The 22,348-nt window shown below is 38.2% G+C and overlaps 1 protein-coding gene across 13 annotated transcripts in view; it reads right to left on the minus strand.

The window, feature by feature from the left end:
• ARPP21 (cAMP regulated phosphoprotein 21) overlaps window positions 1-22,348 on the minus strand; it is a 1,402,215-nt gene that overhangs the window by 520,023 nt on the left and 859,844 nt on the right. For all 13 annotated transcript variants that reach the window (XM_044065000.1, XM_044064996.1, XM_044064997.1 and 10 more), the window contains one exon: window positions 13,083-13,313. In XM_044065000.1, the coding sequence (XP_043920935.1) occupies window positions 13,083-13,313 (231 nt within the window). The remainder of the gene's footprint in view (window positions 1-13,082; window positions 13,314-22,348) is intronic.

A 22,348-nucleotide genomic window follows, 5' to 3' on the forward strand; every position in this document is an offset into this window, starting at 1 on the left:
AAACAAACTATTTTCATCTCTTTAATATAACTTAGCTTTAAAACAAGTTCTTTAGTGTTGCAAGCACCTTTGTGAGGCTTTATAAGCTTTAAAAGGTTCTATAAGTCATTGCTTTTACCTTCTTCCTTAAATTGAAAGCTGACCTTTCAACTCACCCTTTGAACAGGACGTGAAGTATTCAAATGTTAAAAATGGGAAATGCAGTGTGCTTTAAGTATTAACACTGATAAATTAACTTAAATACATTCATATCTATGATGAAAACACATTGTATTAAATCATACATAAGGAATATACATAATTTATATAATTTAATAAATTAAAGGTAAAATATGAGCTTCAAAACTGATAATTCATTTGTTGTTTTGACTGCTTGTTAATATATATATATAAACAGACTGATTGCTTGTTACATAATAACAGATTGACCACACTAAAGTTTATAAGAAGACACTTCTGGTACGACACAAATGATTATCTTTGGTGATATCTGATTTAAAAATCACAGATAGATTATATTTGATTAATTTTATTTAAAAATATTTGACGTTAGTTCAATTCTCTCTGATATAATGCATAAATAAAATAGTGGATTGTTTGCAAGAAATGAAAATATACAATAAAAAGAAGGAACTAAAATAATGATTTCCTGATTCATAAGGGATGGTATATCTGTTTTTTCAAACAGTGTAGAACATATGGATTATAACTAAAGTACGGGGTTCATGTACATATTAAATGGTATAAGATAGACAGTATAAGCAGGTACAGAAGGAGTTAAGGGCAAATAGACATTTATATAGTTAGTAGATTGTTATATAAATAATTTTATACACAGTAAACAAACTAAATAATAATATGCAACTTCTTGACCTTCATAACAACAAATGCAAAATTAACATCAAAAAGAGGTTATAAGCGAAGATGGGAACAGTGATTAGTAATCTGGATTATTTAAATTGAAATGGGACCTAAGTAGCCCTTTCTCGCTTTCTTAATAACATACAGAAGGGCTTTCTTAAAAGGATTCATATTAAGCTAGGGAACAGACATGCAGGAAGTAGAAGCATGCGATAGGTGTAGTTAGTCTAATGGGGAGGTTGAGATGTAGTCTGTTGTTATTCCATGGCAGAATGTTTTATGGTTGTATTGTTAGATAACATTTTAATTGTTTTAAATGTTTTGTCCATAGCTGAATGTTCTTTATCGTTATCTCTGAAGCATATAATAGTTACTTTCATAAAAGTATTTTTAGTAATATATTCTCCTACAAATGTCTGATTTTTAAATGTTTATTAATATTAATGATTTAAATAATTCAGTAAAGAGGGAAAACCTGCTTAAATACCTAAAGTTACATAGGTTCATAGGTTCATACTAGGCTATCTGCCCTAGGGCATTTATAAGCCTAGCCCGAGTGTGTTTGGCTTTCGCCACCCATTTTAAATTAATTTGGCTATGCCCTTTTTCGAGGTTAGTATACTGTGCCTCTGTCTAACAGTGACACAGAAGTGATACCCAGGGTAAACCTACGATCTCCCATCCACTCATCAAGATTCCTCTTGAAGAGAGTCAATGAGGGACTCTGCCTAACCTGGACTGGGATTTTATTCCAGAGTGAAGGGAGCTCAAATTGTATTTTTACAAGAAACACATTTACTCAATAAAGATGTCAATACATTATCATTAAACAATTATTTAATTCCGGCAGGTTCTGGTTTTAGATCTAAAAGAAGAGGCACTCTCATTCTGTGGAAGAATTCCTCAGTTATGCCTAATGTAATAGATACTAATGTTGATAAAAACAGTATGTTAAGCATTGTTGTAAATGAATGGAATAGGAAAATATATACTTTGATAAACTCTTATTGGATTCCAGGGCTTGGAGCAAAAGATGCAAAAAAAAAAAAATATCTAGACATCATAGCCTATTATATAAAAGGTGAGGTCACAATGGCTGGTCATTTTAACTATATCATATCTGATAAGGACACCACTGCTAATAAGAAACCTAGAATCACACCATGAACTAAACACTTATTAGATTTTGCAAACCTTATGAACTTAAAGGATATACATGAACTTAGAAAAGTAAATCTGCTTCAACACACCCATCATTCTTATAGATATGGAATTCAGATAAATATTGACAAGGTTTTTGTGAGAGGCAATTCAATTTCAAATATAAGAGAAGTTTCCATACTGTCAGGTCCATTATCAGATCACAATGCTATTGTATTCAACATTATTTTAAAAAATAATGTCTTAATTCATCATAAAAGACTATCAGCATACATTGTTAAAATAAAACGATTTAAGTAGTGGTATGTAAATTTTGGTATCATCACTATATCTAATAATAAGGAAATGATACAAGTGGAATTTCAACAGGTTAGTGATAAAATTATATGCTTAGTCACAAGTTGAAATCATTTTTTGTTTACTATGGAAGAAAATGTAATGTTAATTAAGATAATAATTCTCCCTAAAATATTATTTGGTATGTAATCATTAAAATTGTCGCCACCAAAAAAAAAATGATAAAGATTAATAACATCCCAGTTAATTTTCTCAGGCATCCCAATAAACCAAGAGTTTCTTTTAACTTGCAAACAAAATGTTGGGCTAAAGGTGGAATAGGATTCCCCGATATTAAATTGTATGCTACTTCAGCTATTGTAAAAATCATAAAATTGTGGATAAATTCATCATATGAATCAACATGGAAACTAATACATCAGGTATTAGTATCTAAAAATAGCAAACATATTACTGTCATAAACAAATATCTCCTAACAGCTTTGTCTATTAAAATATTGTTTAAATGGAAGCATTTCTTCTAATCAAATTCCCTATATAAATAATATTCTTTCTTCCTTATGGAAATTCATATATTCTAATTATTATATTAAAGACCCAACCTTTTCATTTTTTTTCCAACACCATACACAAATGAATGTTGAGAAACTCACAATTTCACTAGAATGATAAATCTAAAAGAACAAAATAATTTATTGCCATCAGTTTTTAAATGAAACTGAAATATTGTTGAAAACTTAATGTCTAGATACAACCACAATTCTAATAAGTGGTTAACACTACAAATATGTAGGCATTTTGTAAACTCTAAGATAAATAAGATATTTAACTTGGATAAGAAATCTTTCCCTCCAAATATTGGAATTCCTAATTAATATTAATAATAAAGCAATGGAAAATAAGAATTACTTATCACAGAGTTACAGAAGTCTTAGATTAGATTTCTTATACTTAGACAATACTTTTTAGAATAGTTCCACCCAAAAATAATAGAAATTTTACCGAAGATAAAAAATAGTATTAAAGTCAAAAGAAAAAAACTACATCCTCTCTATATTTGAAAATTTTCACCTGGAAATTCTTGCACAGAGCAGTTTTACACATAACAAGGTTATAGTTATGTACAAGCAGAAACAAATGCTGGAGATGTGATTCTGAGGTAACAGCTGATTGAATACATATGGTATATGAATGTGAGGTCATTTCCCCTTTTGGAAAGAAAGTAATAACATTAGTCAAGCATTGTGGTCAGATAGATGTAATATTTCCCAAGTCACTGATTTTGTTTAATGCCCCGATCCCTGAAATAATTCCAAGGACTCAACTGCCTCTTCTTTGGTCTATACTAGCAATAACTAGGATAATAATAACCTAAAACTGGAAGAGTAAAACTACTCCCTCTTGTAATGAATTTCTTAGTATTGCAAATATTGTATGTAGTAGAGAGTTACATATGATTAGGATAAGAACTTGTAATATTACTCGTTCCTTAAAGCTGTAGCTAAAACTTAAAGATTTGCTCGAAAAATATGAACTGTTATTAATCTATATTATATTGATAAATTACACAGCTGTGGAAATATGTAAATAGTTATTTGTTTTTGTTTTATTTTCCTCAGATTATTGCTTGTTATTAAAATACAATAGAAATTAAAAAACAAATTTTACAAACACAAACCAATCTCTTTAAATGGAAATAAATAAAGGTAATTATTTACAACTATAAACAATGGTACTGAATGAAAATTATAATAAACTTATATAGAAGAACATATGAATATCTTTTACTTATTCTCTTCAGTGTGGTTTATATATCTTTTATTTATTTATTTAAACATGTGTTTACTGGGAAAGTCTGACTGGGACAGAACCCACTTTCAGTGGAGGCCTGTAGATAAAGGCTCCAGATGAATGTCGTTGGAATGTGGGAGGCAACCGAAGCATCCGGAGGAAACCCACGTGAACTCAGGGAAGACATGCAGACTCTGCACAGAAGACAACCCAGCTGAAAATCCAACCAAAGAACCTCTTGCTGTGAAGCAACAATTATGACCTCTGCACGACTATGCCACTTTTAAAATTAATTAAAGATTATACAATATTATCCAGGATTTCTGAATAGCATTCCAGTGAGTATGAGAGGAAGAGTTCTTATTATATAGTGTAATCTTATAAACTGTTATTTTGTTAATGTCGATCTCCTTAAATCCTTTGTAGGATAAATTCCATCTATTAACCTAGTTTTGTGTAATACAAACTTTAACCAGCATGTGTAAAGCTATTAGTATAGTAGAGTCTTTGGGTCGCATGTTTTAAGAGGAATGTGTAGCTTGGTAAATTTTTGAGTTAAAATCTCATGATATCTTAGGATTTTTAATTTATCTTTGACAGACTATCAAATTTTAGAGGAGTACTTGTAGCTCTACAGCATGTGTATTAGATCTGCATATTCATCAAGACATACATTGCAATAAGGTATATTTTGAGGATTATATCAAGTAATTTTTATTTGGGACATGTAAGCATTATTTAAAATGATAAACTGGGTACAGAAGCATTTCTTAAGAAATATGAACTTTTTATTATATAGAATAGAATATTGTATATCAGTTGCATATTTTAACAACACATTTCTTGAAATCCTTAATTTGCATGCACCTGCCCGTTCAAAGAGAACAAAAGCAAAAACTGCACCATGGCTTTCTAAAGAGTCATCATCTTCTTTAGGCTGTTCCCGTTAGGGGTCACCACAGCAGATCATCTGTTTCCATTTCTTCCTGTCCTCTGCATCTTGCTCTGTCACACCAACCACCTGCATGTCCTCTCTCACCACATCCATAAACCTTATCTTAGGCCTTCCTCTTTTCCTGTTACCCGGTAGCTTCATCCTTAGCATCTTTTTCCCAATATACTCAGCATCCCTCCTCAACACATGTCCAAACCAACATAATCTTGCCTCTCTGGCTTTGTCTCCAAACCTTCCAACCTGGGCTGACCCTCTAATATACTTATTCCTAATCCTGTAAACCCTCGTCACACCCAGTGCAAATCTTAACATCTTTAACTCTGCCACATCCAGCTCAAACTCCTGCCTTTTTGTCAATGCCATTGTCTCCAACCCATATAACATAGCTGGTATCACTACCCTCTTATAGACCTTCCCTTTCACTCTTACTGGTACTCGTCTGTCACAAATCACTCCTGACACTCTTCTCCAGCCACTCCATCCTGCTTGTACTCTTTTCTTCACCTCTTTTCCATACTCACCATTACTCTGAACTACTGATCCCAAGTACTTAAACTCATCCACCTTCGCCACCTCTACTCCTTGCATCCTCACCATTCCTCTATCCTCCTTCTCATTCACACACACATATTCTGTCTTAGTCCTGCTGACCTTCATTCCTCTTCTCTCTAGAGCATATCTCCATCTCTCCAGGGTAGTCTCCACCTATTCCCTACTCTCACTACAGATCACAATGTCATCTGCAAACATCACAGCCCACGGAGACTCCTGTCTGATCTCGTCTGTCAACCTGTCCATCACCATTGCAAATAAGAAAGGGCTCAGAGCTGATCCTTGATGTAATCCCACCTACACGCATCCGTCACTCCCACAGCAGACCTCACTGCTGTCACACTACCACTTTTACATACTTCTCTGACACTCCCGACTTCCTCATACAATACCACAACTCCTCTCTAGGCACCCTGTCATATGCTTTCTCTAAGTCTATAAAAACACAATGCAACTCCTTCTGACCTTCTCTGTACTTCTCCATCAACACTCTCAGAGCAAACATCGCATCTGTAGTGCTCTTTCTCAGCATGAAACCATATTGCTGATCACTAATTATCACGTCTCTTCTTAACCTAGCTTCCACTACCCTTTCCCATAACTTCATGCTGTGACTGATCAATTTAATCCCTCTGTAGTTACTAAAGCTCTGCACATCACCCTTATTCCTAAAAATCAGTACCAAAACACATCTCCATTCCTCAGGCATCCTCTCACTTTCTAAGATTTCATTAAACAATCTGGTTAAAAACTCCACTGCCATTTCACCTAAACACCTCCATGCTTCCACAGGTATGTCATCTGGACCAACAGCCTTTCTATTCTTCATCCTCTTCATAGCTATCCTTACTTCCTCCTTGCTAATCCATTGTACTTCATGATTCACTATCCCCACATCATCCAACCTTCTCTCCCTCTCATTCTCTTCATTCATCAACCCCTCAAAGTACTCTTTCCATCTGCTCAACACACTCTCCTCACTTGTGAGTATGTTTCCCTCATTATCCTTTATCACCCTTACCTGCTGCACATCTTTACTAGCTCGGTCCCTCTGTCTAGCCAATCGGTACAGGTCCTTTTCTCCCTCCTTAGTGCATGGAACTCATTTCCAGCTAATATTACTTTGCTCTCTTCCCTAGGCCAATTTAAAACTAGACTCAAACAACATCTGGCACTAAACTGGCTTTGCCACTGCAACAAGCCTGGCTAACTCTCATCACGAATGTGAAAAATCTATTAATCAGATTACTGTTGAACTTACCCGACTGTCACCAGGGAGTAACTCTAACCTGTTGAACTTGTCTATTCATGTTTGCTTATGTATTCTTTGTCTATACCATATTTGTAATATGTTTTTATTGTATCTGGTTACCTTGGAGCTTTTCTCCCTGGGCCTCCACTGAAAATGGACATGAATCCAGTCGGACTATCCCGGTTAACAAATGTAAAATAAAATGAATAAATAAATATCATTAACTCAAAGTGATAGGTAAGAAGAGTGGCTGAAGTTCTTGTAGTTAAACTGTGCTATTAATTTATATGATTTGGAGACAGGTTTGTCAGATAAAAGGATCCCCCATAGTTAATTGAGAAAGTTAATATTGCTGGATTTTAAATATGAACTATTAAACTTAGATTTGTATTAAAAAAAAACATCTGATTTAGGGTAGGCAAATACCTTTTGAACAGCTTAAAATTAATTTTCTTTTTTTTTTGGGGGGGGGCATTGTGGTATGAGATATAAAGTCCCAAATACAGCTCATCTTTAATTAGGGAAAATAATTTAACATTTAATTACTTAATGTTTGGATTGAGATTAATTGGTTGATACAGTTCATAACTTTTGAAGTTAAAGTTTTCTCTTGGATATAAAGTCATGAGTTTTAAGATGTTGCATGTCTTCTTTCTTTAGCTAAGGAAGGGCTAATGGATTACAATCATATTGATGTATCTGATTATACCAAAAGTATTTATGAGTAAATTACAGACTACATAAAGGTGAAGCATATGCAGTATTGGAGCATAAAATCATGATAATGATTAACTCCAGAGTGTCAGGAATGACAAAACTAATATTATACCATGACCCCCCCAAAACGTGCACACTGATTGGCCAGCGTGCACATTGTAAATCGAGTTATACTAATGGAAAAAGGTCCGGTCGCCCGGACTTTTTTCCATTAGTATAACTCTAATTTTAAAACACTGTCTCGCTATGTTAAATGGGTTTAACATAGCGAGACAGCTTTAAAATAAGCAACGGAGATCTCCGTTGCTTATTTTAAAGCTGTCTCGCTATGCTAAACCCATTTAACATAGCGAGACAGGTTTTAAAAAAAAAAGCAATGGAGAAAGCAAGATCTCCGTTGCGTTTTTTACTGTTTCACTATGTTAAATGGGTTTAACATAGCGAGACAGTTTTAAAATAAGCAACGGACATCTCCGTTGCTCATTTTAAAACTGTCTCGCTATGTTAAACCCATTTAACATAGCGAAAACAGTAAAAAAAAAAAGCAACGGAGATCTTGCTTTCTCCGTTGCTTTTACCCACAGCTCTGATGAACTGCCGCGGATGCCAGACATCTGCGGAAGGGCAGTAAACAGGCATTATACTATGCCATTATTTAAGAAAAGTAATAGTTTCTTTTCTTAAATAATGTCATGGTATAATAGCAATAACCCACTTCTGGGTGTGGGTAATGCTGTATTTACCCACGGTTGGCTTTGTTTGGTCCCTCGGGCTTCGCCCTCGGGTCCAAACCACGCCAACCATGGGTAAATCCAGCATCACCCACACCCAGGCGTGGGTTATTGCTATAATGTTACCATTATCTCCTGTGCAGTGAACATGCATTATCAAAGAAGAGAAAGATGTTTGACAAAACCTTAGTAGAACCTAGTTATTTTTAAAAATTTTTGCATAAACTTCACCGAAGTAGCAAAATCAGTGTGGCAAGTGCTGTCAGCATGGCTAACAATTTATCCTTTTGTAAAAACATTTTACCATTCTTAGTATGGTGGTTTATGTACCTTCTTGCACCTAGGACTGGTCAAAACTTACATAAAATGGAAAGAAGAACAGTGGTATAATAATGTACAGCAAGTTAAAACTGCCATTAGATGTGTTAGAGGAAAGTCCTGAATCCCTTTGGTGCAGCACACACGGAGATGATTGTAAAAGAAAAGGCCATGCTTGCCAGTTACAAGGATTTTGTTGTGGCCTTTGCTGTGACAAAAGTCTAAAACAGAAGCAATATTAAATGGTTGCTGAGTTACATCACAGACATGTAAAGTAAAAAGCATTGTTGCCCAGATAATAGAAGTTGGATTCAGTTTGAAACTAAATTCTTTCAGCAGTATTCATGAGGTTAATGGCAGCTTCTCTTTAAAATGAGTGCTTGCTCTGGCAACCACTTTCACTCATTTTAGGTTTTTAGAAGTGATACACTCTGCCAAAGTTTTCCACAATCATTTCTTGTGCATACTGTGCACATGAAAGGCATTACTCATGAAAAAATTATATGCTTTTAAATATGAATATTTATATCTTGTACCATTCCAGATAACTAGAATGTAAACATTTTTTAAAATGTATAACATGAACCAAATATGCTCACTGTGTATTATGTAATCACCAGGTATCACTTTGTTAGATTAGGGACTTCCATTTTAAAGTAGTTATTAGACATTAGACATATGCATAAAAGGCAGTTAAGCAGAAAGAAAAATAACCATGCTGGTCAAGCTTAAAAAGGAAAGATAAGCATAAAGTGTGTAGAAAATACAGAAATACAGAATGTTCTTTTCTCAAGAGAACAATACAATCTTGCCAGCTACAGAATGTTCCTTAATGGAATGTTAAATAAAGCACATACGAGACCAAGCCTGGAAACCAAGGGAACCAAGGCTAATAGGGTGTGCAAAGCATCACAGGGTTTTGGAATTATTAAAATATACTTCAGATACAGCTAGAAAAGTTCAGTTGTTAGTTCATTCAGCCTGACATTACAGACACTTGAGCTTGAGTACGGAAGTTGGGTCAAATAAAGATGGTTTCCATTTACATTATTCAGGACAATAGGAAGATATGTGCAGAAACTTCAAATATATTTAGCAGCACTGTTGTTATCAGCACTGTTAATGAAGACAGTATTCAAATATTGTGAACATCTAATAAAGCCTTATTGAATGAACTGCAGTGTTTGGAAAATTCATTCTGAAAAGTACACAAGACTTGGCCCATAAAGGAGAGACAGGCACCTGTTCAGCACGAGTTTGGGTAATTAACAGATAAAGACTTTCATTTTCAGTCTCATTACTGTGTTTCCAGCTAGTTATGATACAGTACAGTCTTTTTAATTCTTACATTTTTATTACTGCTACCTTTCAGTATCTCTTCCCTCTAACATATTTAACATTGTCAACAGTATTCTAACAGTTTTTTTTTTCCATTCTTACTATGCTCACATTATAAATAAAATCTTACTCCTGCATGTATCACATCCTATCTATTTTCATTATGGTATGCATAATGTTACAGATTTTTACTGAACTGCTTTCTAAGATATAACTGTACATTAGGTAAATAGTGCATGGAGCACCATGATTAATCTCCAATATCAGGAAAAAGACAAGCTAGTTAAGCAAGATCTGATATTAGGTATTAACAACTTTTAAGCACCTTTCTAACTGTGTCAATAACAGGCCTCAAAATAGGCAGTAAGTTCCGAGAGTGCCAACCAACAGAAAACTGTGACACAAGCAGAAACAGCTTTGTTTTTGCCTGCTGTGAATGTCTATCAACTCTCCCTAAGTTCAGCTCATATCTTTTGAATTTTGCACCGTCTCTGGTAAACTTCTTTCATGTCTTCGTAAATCACTGAGGATTACAGTCAGTCAAAAATGTCAAAAACAGATTTTCATACTTCTTAATGTTCACAATGCATGTTGATGCAAAATGTGTTGATCGATTGACACTTTATGTGAGTTACAGCAATATTAAAAAAAAAAATCCCTTGCTTTGAAACTTTGGCCCCCAGAAATAAAAAGGAAATAAGCTGATAGGTCTGCTTCTACTGTGTGTTTGACAGCTTTCACTAAGGGCTTTACTGGTTTTCAAAGCAGATAAACCTTTTTTTCTCTTTTTTTCTATAATCCATACTTGGAGTATGTAACTATGCTTCACCAACTATGCCTTTCTCACTCTAAATTCACTAACACCTCCTTATTTTAGCAAATAGTAATGGCCCAACATCAAAAGCAGCTCTCACTTTAATGATACCATACTTCTAATGTATGCTCTTCTACCCCTTCAGCTAGCACTTCATACTATATAGAGAATGGGCAGACTTGAACATCAACATCCTGACTGGAGAATGAATGTTCTCCAGCAGGGTATTAATGTACAAGTAGTGCCCACTGACAAATGAGCCTGTCACTTCACAGCATCATATCAAGCTGCCGTGGAGCTCCGACTGCAAAAATACTAACGGTCGACATTATTTTCCGCTCGCTAAATGGCAGTTCTGCTGTTTAGCGAGTATAAAATATAAAAAAAAAAAAAGAATCTGTGTGTGTGTGTGTGTGTGTGTGTGTGTGTGTGTGTGTGTGTGTGTGTGAGAGAGAGAGTGAGAGACAAAGCACGAAAGGTCTTGTGTGACTGAATGCATGTATGAAAGCAGAGGAGCCTGTGTGTGTGAGAGAGAGATCAAGAGATTGAGAGCGATCCTGTGTGACTGAATGCATGTATGAAAGCAGTGGAGCCTGTGTATATGAGAGAGATTGAAGAGTGAGAGCGATCTTGTGTGACTGAATGTGTGTATGAAAGCAGCGGAGACTCTGTGGGAGATTAAGAAAGAGGGTGAGACCGATCTTGTGTGAGTGAATGTGTGCATGAAAGCACAGGAGACTATGTGTGTGTATATATGTATGTGTGGGAAAGCAGAAGAGACTGTGTGTATGGCAGAGAGAATGGGCTGTATCTAAAATTGCTGTGTTTTACTTACTTAGTTATTTTTTTAAGCACTATATTATTTTTTATACATGTTTGATTTAAAATGCTTCCTCCAACACCATCATCAGGTACTACAGCAAGTTTGAAACATTAGGCAGAGGAACTATTTCACATTAAAAATGAATAAATATAATATAGTACTTAAAAAAATAAATAAGCAAGTAAAGCACAACAATTTTACAGAAAGACCATTCTATAAGCGCAATAATGCCCTCCAGAGTGTGTGTTAATGTGCAATTGACGCCCTTCCAGAGGTGCTGACAACAACCCTGGGTGGGCATTAATTACACATTAACATACATTCTGTCAGGCATTATTTCTTGCTTATTTTCCTCCCTCTTGTCCTTTCATAACATTCTCATCTTTCTAATGACAACTCTGTCTCCATGTCCTTAATTTTCCCTCCTGCAAATTACTCCCTCCTCATCTCATTCTATTCCTCTGTATATTTTGAACCAGAAAGCCCCATTATTTTTCAACTCCATACACTATTACAAATACAGTCAATACTTTAAATAACTATGTATTAGTTTGCTTTTCCATGTCTGCAGTGTGCCTTCCTATCTGCAGTATACTGTATTCTTAATATTTCTGTAAATGTATTTCAATCTGTGTTTTTATCAGCTGTGGGTATTGTCTTCCTTTGCATTTAATTACTTATCAGCTACTGTAAAATGTTTTTATGTGTGCTTTTGTTGATCATTCCTGCCCAAGTTATTGTAAAATATGTAATCTGTTGAATGGCTTTCTCCCCTTGTATATAGTTCCTCATCAACTACTGTTTAAATGCTTTTGCATCTGTTGTGGAGGTTTTCTCAGTGGGTCTCCTCGGAAAATGGGCCACTGGCTCAGTCGAACTTTCCTGGTTATCAAAGGACAGATAAATAAATAAAAATAAAATAATAAATAAAGCTCCATGCGCTACAAAGAATTCTGACTGGGTCTCTGATCATTACCCCCATTATCAATTCTAAACATGGATGTAGAGCTTAGCTCTTGAGGTGAAATTCTTGCATCCATGTCTCGAACACATAATAATGTGGCTATGATCAGAAACCCAATCATAATCAACTATGTTGTAAATTTCTTGTGGCGCTTATCAAACAAATAAACTTAAATTAAATTTACATAACTGCATTTTTCTGTCAAACTCTAAGTTGCATTTATACTTCTTGCATTTATGCACTTGAAACCTTTAAAATTATCTGACTTTTGCTGTGTTGGCAATTTAATTTTAATTGCATTATAGTCTTTGGTTTTTCAATTGTTTTATAGGCTGCTTTGATTTGTAACCACTAGTAAAACCTGAAGGGCCCATTAGAAGCAGTACACTACACTGGTAAACACATCTAAATAAATACACAGAGAAAATGCTTAAGTAAGCAAACAAAGCAATAAATAAAGGTAATAGAGACAGTCTCAGTAAATACTGAGGAGACCGCAGTGACAGACCTGTATGAGGGTTGAGAAGGATGCTTCCTGGAGGTATGCCTGCAGCTTCTATGGGCAGCAGGATATAGCTGGTGCTGGCGGATGCCGCCTGACTGCTCACTCCACCTTCGTGGTAGGAGACATTACTGCAGGAATTCACTGGTGCTGCTGGGACAATCGCTGTACTTTGGATTGTTTGGTGCATTCTAGAAAGGGAGCTAGAGGATCCAGTACTGCTGGAAGATTCGGAACCTGCAATGACACAAACGAGAATAGATACACACTATAAAGTAAATTTATCTCAATTGTCTATACAATACAATACTGACAACTGGTGTTCTAGTCACTGGTATGGTTCAAGCTATACTAACAAATGACATTTCCAAATATTTATGAGGTTGTTTTCCTGGTAAGTGAACTGATCTGTGTCATGCGGCACAATATTAAATTAAGTTACAAAGAAAAAAGCTCAGTATGTATAAAAACTACATTCTTCATTCCATATTGCTCAAAAATACTGTTGTACACTATGGATTAAAAATGAAGGTTTTAAACATACTGACCTCATTATTTAAACTTTATTAGCTATGGTTTCATATATTTAATTCACTTTTAGGAGATTAGGACTATTTTGTAAGCAAATACAATATATAATTTATATATTATATATACGGGGCAATTTTGAGTAGTTAGTCAACTAGCATGTTTAAATGACATTCAGCATGTATTATATTTTCACAGACCTTTTCAAAACAACTTTTCAGATGTATCATGCTTTCTCCGATTCAGATTTAGAAAGAAATGTGTTACTTTATACATTTTGTCTTGAGCATAGCTGATATTACAAATATATCTCATGACAGTAGGAACAATACAAAGGGTCATTGCCAGCTTTTTGGAACTGCACATGAATTCATGGAAAGCAGACCTCTACTCCCAGGAGTACATTCCCCCAACTATGCACACTACACAGCTTGTTTTTCTGAGCACCTGAACAACTACCTCTTCAGCAGCAACCCCCTCACAAAAAAGAACAATTAAATGATAACATTAACAAAAGCCCATTTTGACAGGGCCACCTAATTCCAGAGTTCTGCCACTGCAAACAATAAACTAGTCTAATTCACCATGATACATGTTCTTTAGAGACGAACAATTTCAGACATGAGTGAACTAAATCAAAGGGTGCAAGTATACAATTGCTTAAAAGATTCAAGGGTACTTCCTGCAATGAGAGGCTTCTCATCCTATTTGAAAGGATTGGGGCCTACCAAGCAGTGGCCACACAGCATCAGCAGAGGTTGAAAGTACTGAAAGATAATGTAGAGTGGTGTGTAATGTTAACTGCACATATGGAAGGGGAGCAAACCAGCATGAAATTGTTTATAACAAAGAGTCACATGGGACTTAGTCAGCAGTACAACAAACTGGACAAAGAATGAATGTTCACATCAAAGTACTTTCCAGAAGCATTCAACAATCAAGAAAGTTTTGTGGGATGTGATGCACTTACCGGACTACTTGGACCCTGAGACTGAAAGAATTTAAAGGGTAGGGGAAGATAAAACCCTTTCTCTAATGGTATATTTTGGCCTGTACTAGCAGCCATGTACTCAGCTCACACCAAGGACTGGATTAATACTACCAACTAGAAAAAACTAGAGGAGTGCTGTTAGCTAATCCCTAGTTGCCTCAATTGTCCTTGGATAGATGGACATAATTTGCAGAGCGACTCTATGATAACCACTGACTACCCCTGTCCATGAGGGACATGGGTACCCTCCCCAGGGTGAACCTGCATCTATTTGTCCAGGTTGTGCTTGAATAGGGTCAGTGAGGAGCTCTGCTTCATGTGAATTGGAAGTTTATTCCAGAGTGTGGCGATCTCTGGGAGATATATCTGTCTCTCCAGCATGTTCTGTTAATGTCAATGACTAGGTTAAGATCCCTAGAAAGAATGACTTGTGTGCCATTTGACTTGTGGATGTGCAGCACATCCATTAAGGCAGGGTTAGAGACTTGCCATGTAGGCCAGGCACAAGTTGCCTCTCAGCAGCCTATATAATACAAAGTACATTGACAGTGCTTTCAGTCTAGTCATGTAAATCATGGTTTGGAGGCCCTGTGTAGAGAATTCTGCTTTGTGAAAGGGAATAATAATGCACTTGTTTAGTTTTAGACAGTGGTTTTGGCATTAGACATTTGTCTGTGTTAACCCCTCCTGTAATATGCTAACATCATGGGGGACTGAATTACTGTACTCAATTTGCAATCATTAGCAAACTTGGTAAGCCAAAGGTCATCTACTTTAGCCTGGACTTCCGAGAAATAGATTCCAAACAGTAAAGGGCCCAGCACAGTTCCTTGTGGTACGCAACTGGTGATGGTTCTACTGGTAGAGGTGTAGTCACCAACCTGGCCAGTGGTGACGGGTCTGCTAGTAAGTGGTGCAGTCACCAACTTTGACAGCATATGTTCTATCGGTGAGCCAGTTGGCCATCCATCTAGTGATGTAAGGGTTAATCCCCAGCTGAGCGAGTTTCTCAATGATACCTGAGTGGGGGGTTGTGTCAAAAGCCTTGGCTAGGTCAAGATAAGCAGCATGCACAGTCTTACCTTCATCCAGGGCTTTAGTGACTTTCTCAAAGAAGTTGACTAGGTTTAATAAGCATGATCTACCTTTAACAAAGCCAAACTGGATTGACTGTAGAGTTTGAAGGTCGCCTATGTCCTTGCTGATAAGGTCAATGATGATTCTTTCCATGGTCTTGCAGATGAGGCTGGTTAGACGTATGGGGCTAGTGTTCCTGGGGTTGGTTGATGGCCCTCTTTTGTGCCTGGGGAATACTGTTGCTGTTCTCCACTCTGTTGGAACAAAGCCAGTTCTCAAGCTAGGGTTAAAGAGAATGCTAAGTGGATCCACTAGGTCCTATTTTAGATTGCTTAATAAGCAACCTGGGATGGTATCTAGTCCCATTAAGGCCATGTTTCTGGCCTTGGGGAATGCAGATATGACCTGATATCTAGAGATACCAGGCAGAGGACTGGTGTCATATGTATGCTTCAGGGTATGGCTGGTGGGGACAGGGGGCATAAAGTTTGCACCAAATCTGTCAGCTAGCAGGTTAGCAATTTCCTCCGGTATAGTATGAGTGGTAACTTCATTTCTCCAACAGTAACACAAGGCACCAATAAAGGCCGTCTCAAACTCTCAATTTCTGATGAAGTTCCCTGTAGGGAGACAAAAGCACCAAATCTTTGTGCCATTTCTATGTGGAATAAAATATTTTACCTCAACGAATTGCCTTCTGGGATTTTCTTCTTCCAGAGTTTGGGACTGCTTTTATTGGTGTCTTGTGTTACTATTGGAGGAGTGGATTTACCAGTCTTACATTTATTCTCCAGATTTCCACTGGTTTTTGGATAATATGAGTGATACCACCTACAACCAAGTTCAGCACATAGATGAGCATTCCATTTTAGATTTCAGATGTAGTTAAAGAATGCCTTATGATTATCCTTGGCTAGGGATGCTAAGGGATGCTAATTTAGCTTCATAATTAGCTTTAGAGGACTTTACAAGACTTCTGATTTGCTTGTTCAAGCTGTGGAGGGAATTCTTCCTCTGATGAGTCAGTTCCCTCTTGTTCTTAGACATTAGTTTCTTCGTTTTGTTATGTAAACTTTTTATACTCGAGGTCCACCAGGGTGGATTGTTCTTTCGGGAGGAGCTGGTTTTAATCCTGTCAGGTACAGCCAAGTCTATACAGTTGCTTATGTGTTTATATAGGGCATTTGTGTACACCTCTACATAGGAGCCATTGTTGTCTGTGATTGTGGGTGGTATAACACTTTTTATACAATCACTTAGTTGGCTGTAATTTGCTTTGAAAACGTTTGTTTTTTAGTTTTTTTTTTTTGCTCCTCTGGTGGTGAGAGTTTCAATAGTTACTTCAAACTAGACTGACGTATGGTCCAAACTTACAGGAAGGGCATTACACAGTGTGGAATATAGTGACCCCACCATGTTGGTGAGTACTATGTTTAGGACATTTGAGCCCCTTGTGGGGGTGTAGACACAGTCTGTTCTAGAGCATTTGAATTGACAAAGTCCATGAACCTCTGGCCAAGCATGTTCATATTCAAGTATGTCATCCAGTTGATGAAGAATGGTTGAAATCTCCCATGACTAAGATGTTGGGCTGTATGGAGAGTGACTCCAATAAGACCAGGCAGATGGTGTGCTTTTCTTGGTTCACGGTGTGGGACTTATAGCTAGCAATGATGTGGTAGGGTATTTTGCCTATAGTTAATTGGGCATGGAGTAGCTTGACAGAGGCATACTGTTTGACCAGTCTTGAGGTGTCCTTGGATACATCCCCACCTTTGTTTTTTTCATGCTCATTTTGAGGTCTAACCATGTGGAAGACATGGCCAGGGTGCTCTCCATAGCCTTGAAACATGTCTCAGTGACTGCACAGATGTCACCATCTTCCAAAGTGAAGAGTGCTTCCAGCCAGTGCAGTTTCATGTTTAGACTCTTACTATTATAGGTTCATAGGTGTGTACTAAGCTAATGGCCCTGGAGCCTTTACAAGCCTAGCCCATAGGATTACCCTGGCATTGTGCCACCCAACCTTAGTTCCCAGTGCCTCTGTCGAGTAAAGCCACTGGAGTGATCCCTGGGGTGAATTTTCTATTTCCCATCCACTTGTCAAGATTTCTCTTGAAGAGGGCCAGTGAAGTGCTCTGCTTGACATGTAAGGGAAGTCTATTCCATAGCATGGGCAGTCTCTGGGTTATGAACCTGTCCCTCCAGCATGTTCTGTTGATTGTGATAATGAGGTTGAGGTCGCTGATGCGTGTGGTGTGGAGGGATTGGGATTTCTTTAAATGCAGCATTTCTAACAGAGCTGAGTCAGACATGGCTTTTTAGTCAAGCAGGGATCGCCTCTAAGTAGGCGATATGAGACAAAGAATAGTTGGAGTTTTTTTAGTCTGTCCATGTAGGAAAAATGTTTAAGGCCTTGCATCCTCTTTGTGAGGTACTTTTATGGCCTCTCCAGTTGTTGCAGGTGTTTAGTGAGGTACATGCAAAATGGGGCATTGTACTCAATGACTGGCCTAATGAGGGAAGAGTAGAGGGATGACAATGACCTCTTTCTTCCTGGATGCAAAACCCTTAGTAATCAGATGTGCCACACAGAAGGATTTTCTGACCACAGTGACAATGTGGTGGTCAAAAGAGAGGTTGCTGTCAACCTGTGTTCCCAGATATCTTATAACGTCTTCTGTGTTCAGTGGACTTCGTGTTGGCCTGGACTTCTGAGAAGTAGATGCCAAACATGAGAGGACTCAGGAACGAACCCTGTGGGACTCCACTTGTCACTGGTCGGCAGTCTGACTTGGAGTCAGCTACTTTCACACTGTGGGTTCTACCTGCGAGCCAGTTTGCAACCCAACTAGTGATATAGGGGTTGATGCCTAGCTTAGTGAGTTTTTCTATGATTCCTGAATGGGGAATAGTGTCAAAGGCCTTGGCCAGATCAAGGTAGGATGTATGAACCACCTTGCCTTCATCCACAGCTGACTGACTCAAAGAAGTTGACCAAGTTGAGCAGGCATGATCTACCCTTCACAAAACCAAACTGTGTAGGATCCAGAGTTTGGAGATTCCCTATATCCTTGTTTATTAGGTCCATGATGATTTGTTCCATAGCTTTGCATATCAGACTCGTCAGGCTAATGGGGCGATAGTTCCCAGGGTCTGTAGTAGCTCCTCCTTTGTGGAGAGGGATGACTGTAGCAGTGCTCCATTCGGTAGGGACAAAGCCTGAGGTGAGGCTGTGATTGAACAGAGCACATAGGTGAGGTGCCAGTTCACTCTGTAGTTCATGTAGAACACAGCCAGGGATATTGTCAGGTCCCATAGAAGCTGTATTCTTGGCCTTGGACAGTGCTGTTTTAACCTGTGCAGCAGTAATACTGGGTGCCTGGCAATCTACTGGTATTATGACTGGTCCCTTTGGGGGGGGAGCGGTAAAGTTGGCACTGAATCTGTCGGCCAGTATATTGGCAATATCTGTTGGCTCGGTATAGGAGGTACCATTGTGCAGTAGATCAGAGCAAATCTGGGTATTGACAAGGAGATTCTTTACATAACTATAAAAGGCCTTGTGGTTGTCTTTACTATCTGCTGCAATTCTGTTTTCATAGCTAGCTTTAGAGGATTTTCTGAGGGATCTCAGCTTTTTGTTGAGGCTGATAAGGGAGTTTTTCCAGTCTTCGGACTTCACCTTATTCCTACTCAAGTTCCTCCTTCTACTGAAGAGTTTGTTTATGGCAGGGGACCACCATATTGGCTTCTTTTTTTTGGAGGAGAGCGTCTTGGTTCCATTGGTTATGGCGAGATCCATGCATTTGTGTACGTGTTCATACATACAGTGCACTGGTGTATGATTTGGTGGTCATGCAACTGATCGCCATTTGCATGGGGTTCTGTGAAGTTAGCCACTTCTGTTTTTAGGAGCCCAAAGTTAGCTTTGGAGAAGTTGTTCATGGTGGTTACCTTTGGGGGGGGGGGTGTGTGGATTTCCAAGGTGATTAGTTTTTGGTCGGATCTAACCAGGGAGGAGTTGACTATTTGTAGAGCAACGGTCGCCCATGTTAGTAATGACCAGGTCAAGGATGTTGCTACCTCTAGTGGGGGTAAGAATGAGCTGGTCCAGGGCACTGGAATTAATGAATTCCAGGAAACGTTGGCCAAGTGTATTGGTACAAGAGTAGTTTTCCCAGTTAATGGAGGGGTGGTTGAAGTCGCCCAGTATAACAGTGTTAGGCTGGACCTTAATATTCTCCAGGGTGCTTAGGAATGTGGAGTGTGAGTCTTGGGACATGGTTGGGGACCTATAGCAGGCTATGACCTGAATCGCTGTCTTACCCAATGTTAGCTGCACCTGAAGTATCTCAGATGCATCATATTGGGCTACCAGTCTGGAGGTGTGCGCATCCTTTATGAATATGGAAACACTACCGCCTTTGGAGCTTCGGTCCAAGTTCTGGGGGCCGAAAGGTGTGGAATGAGTTATAGCCTGGTAGTGCAGGGGTGCTTTCTGCTGCCTTGAACCAGGTCTCTTACAGCATAAATGTCAATGTTCTTCATTTTACGGAGTGCTTCGAGTGACTGCATTTTGCAGCACCTCGAGATTGTCTTGAGTGGATTTTGTTACATCAGAAATGTTGTTGTTTTGACATTGCCTAAAAAGGCACTATCGGGGAGGCAAGCCCTTTGCCAGTATCTGAAAGCCTAGAGTAGACAGTTGCAGACCATCTTTAGGAAAGCAGTGTGGCCTGTCAACCATGTCTTTTCAGGCTGAGAGATACTGGATCCCTATGGACTGACACCACAAGCTAAGCCAATTGTTGAAGTAGATCATTTTTTTGCTTATATTGTGGCATCATCCTGGGTGAAGATAGAATTTTGCTTAGGGCTAGGGTCCTACCTGCCTGGGACACAGTCTGAGAGTTCAATCATGTTTCTCCTTATATAGTCCAGAGAGGTACGTCTCAAGTCATTCACCCCAACATGGACTATGACAGAGTCATAATGGTACTTGTTGTTGAGTGACTTGAGTGCACGTGTGACTTGCTGGATCCTGGTAGCTGACAGGCAGTTGACTGTGACCTCCTTTTCCAGCCTGGTGAGAGACATCTGTGTGTCTCCCTATGGAGTCACCTGTGACCAAGAAATTAGGTTTTGAGGTGTTTTGTCTTAGGAGCTTATTTGCTGAGGCACTGCTGTATGTGTTATTATGTATAGTGGTTTCTATTTGCATAGCAGTGTGTGCAAGTGGTTTACATTTGGGAGGTCTCTGATCTTTTGGCAGGCTTCTAGTGCGTACCTCCATGCATGTGGGTTTATGTGTCGTGACCTCATTTTGTTTGAGAGGTGAAGTGTGTGTCCTGACAACCTGTTTGATGTCCCATTTGTTATGTGTGACAACTGATTCCAGTTTCATAGTGTAATTACATCTCTCACGTAGGGTATTTGTTTGTTTTAGGAGTAAGTGGTTGTCAGTATACATGAGGCAATTACTACACTGCCTCAGGAGGTCCATGTCAAGTCAGGCTGGCTGGTGAAATGATGGGAAACTGCCTATCCATTATAGCAGGTTTTTACCATACATGTTATTAGGGAAGGGAGTGGCTAATTTAACCAGTTTTTGCACTAGGACGAACAAAGATGTTTATTCTACTGAAGGCTATGGATGACAAGTGTGGCAACACTGTGCAGTGTGTCCATAGAGTAGTACTGAAGAGTGGGAGGGTTCTACTGACGGATGTTTACAGAAAAACTGAGTTTCAAGGCATATGCATCTCTACAGGGCTCAGCTAACCCCTGTTGCATGGTGCACTGCAATACTGAAACATTAGGCTTAAATACAGGCAAAATTAAAACACTTTTAAGCTAATCTACTATTAGGAAGGCACACAATGATCCTTCTCCCAGCAATCCCCAGTTCAGGCAAGGCTGGATCCACACTCTTTTGCCATAATGGTGCACAGGAGGCCCTTCTTAACGTATGATGGCTGGTTTAATGCTCAAGTGTTTCAATAACAGGCTAGAATCAGCAGGTTTGAATCTAGTCTATGCTATCTAGGTATCAGAACAGTGCAAATCAAGTGCAGAGAATGAAGTAGGCACAAACAGTAAAAAATAACAGAAATGATGCAGTAGTTCAATAAAATATAGTTCACAAAGTGCAGACAAATCACAAAATATACATATTTTCTTGTTTATAGCCTTGGATGCATTGGATTAAGGCAGGAACACTCTAGACCACTGGCAAAAGACACCAAACGTAGAGCAGCTTTGGTTAATTGAGTGCAAACCCACAAAAATGTTAGGTTTAAATACAGGTGAAATTAAACACTTTTTAGCTAATCTACCATTAGGAAAGCACACAATGAACCTTCCTTCAGCAAGCTCCAGCTCAGAAAAGGCTGGAACCCCACACTCTTCTGCCACAAGTGTGCAGGGGGAGCCCTTCTTTATGTAAGACGGCTGGTTTAGTGCTTAAGTGTATCAATAACAGGATAGATTCAGCAGGTCAGAATGTAGTCTATGCTATCTAGGTATCAGAAGAGTGCAATTCAAGTGCAGAGAAGTGCAAAAATACTTCGAGTCTTTTTGTGCGTTTCCCAGCTCAGATTGACAAGGTAAACACCTACTACCACTAGATGAATAATCCCAATCCTCCTAATGTAAAAACAATAAAAGGAGTGTC

The sequence above is a fragment of the Protopterus annectens genome, chromosome 3.part0 (assembly GCF_019279795.1).
Source record: "Protopterus annectens isolate FY-2018-M chromosome 3.part0, PAN1.0, whole genome shotgun sequence".
Taxonomy (NCBI): domain Eukaryota; kingdom Metazoa; phylum Chordata; order Ceratodontiformes; family Protopteridae; genus Protopterus; species Protopterus annectens.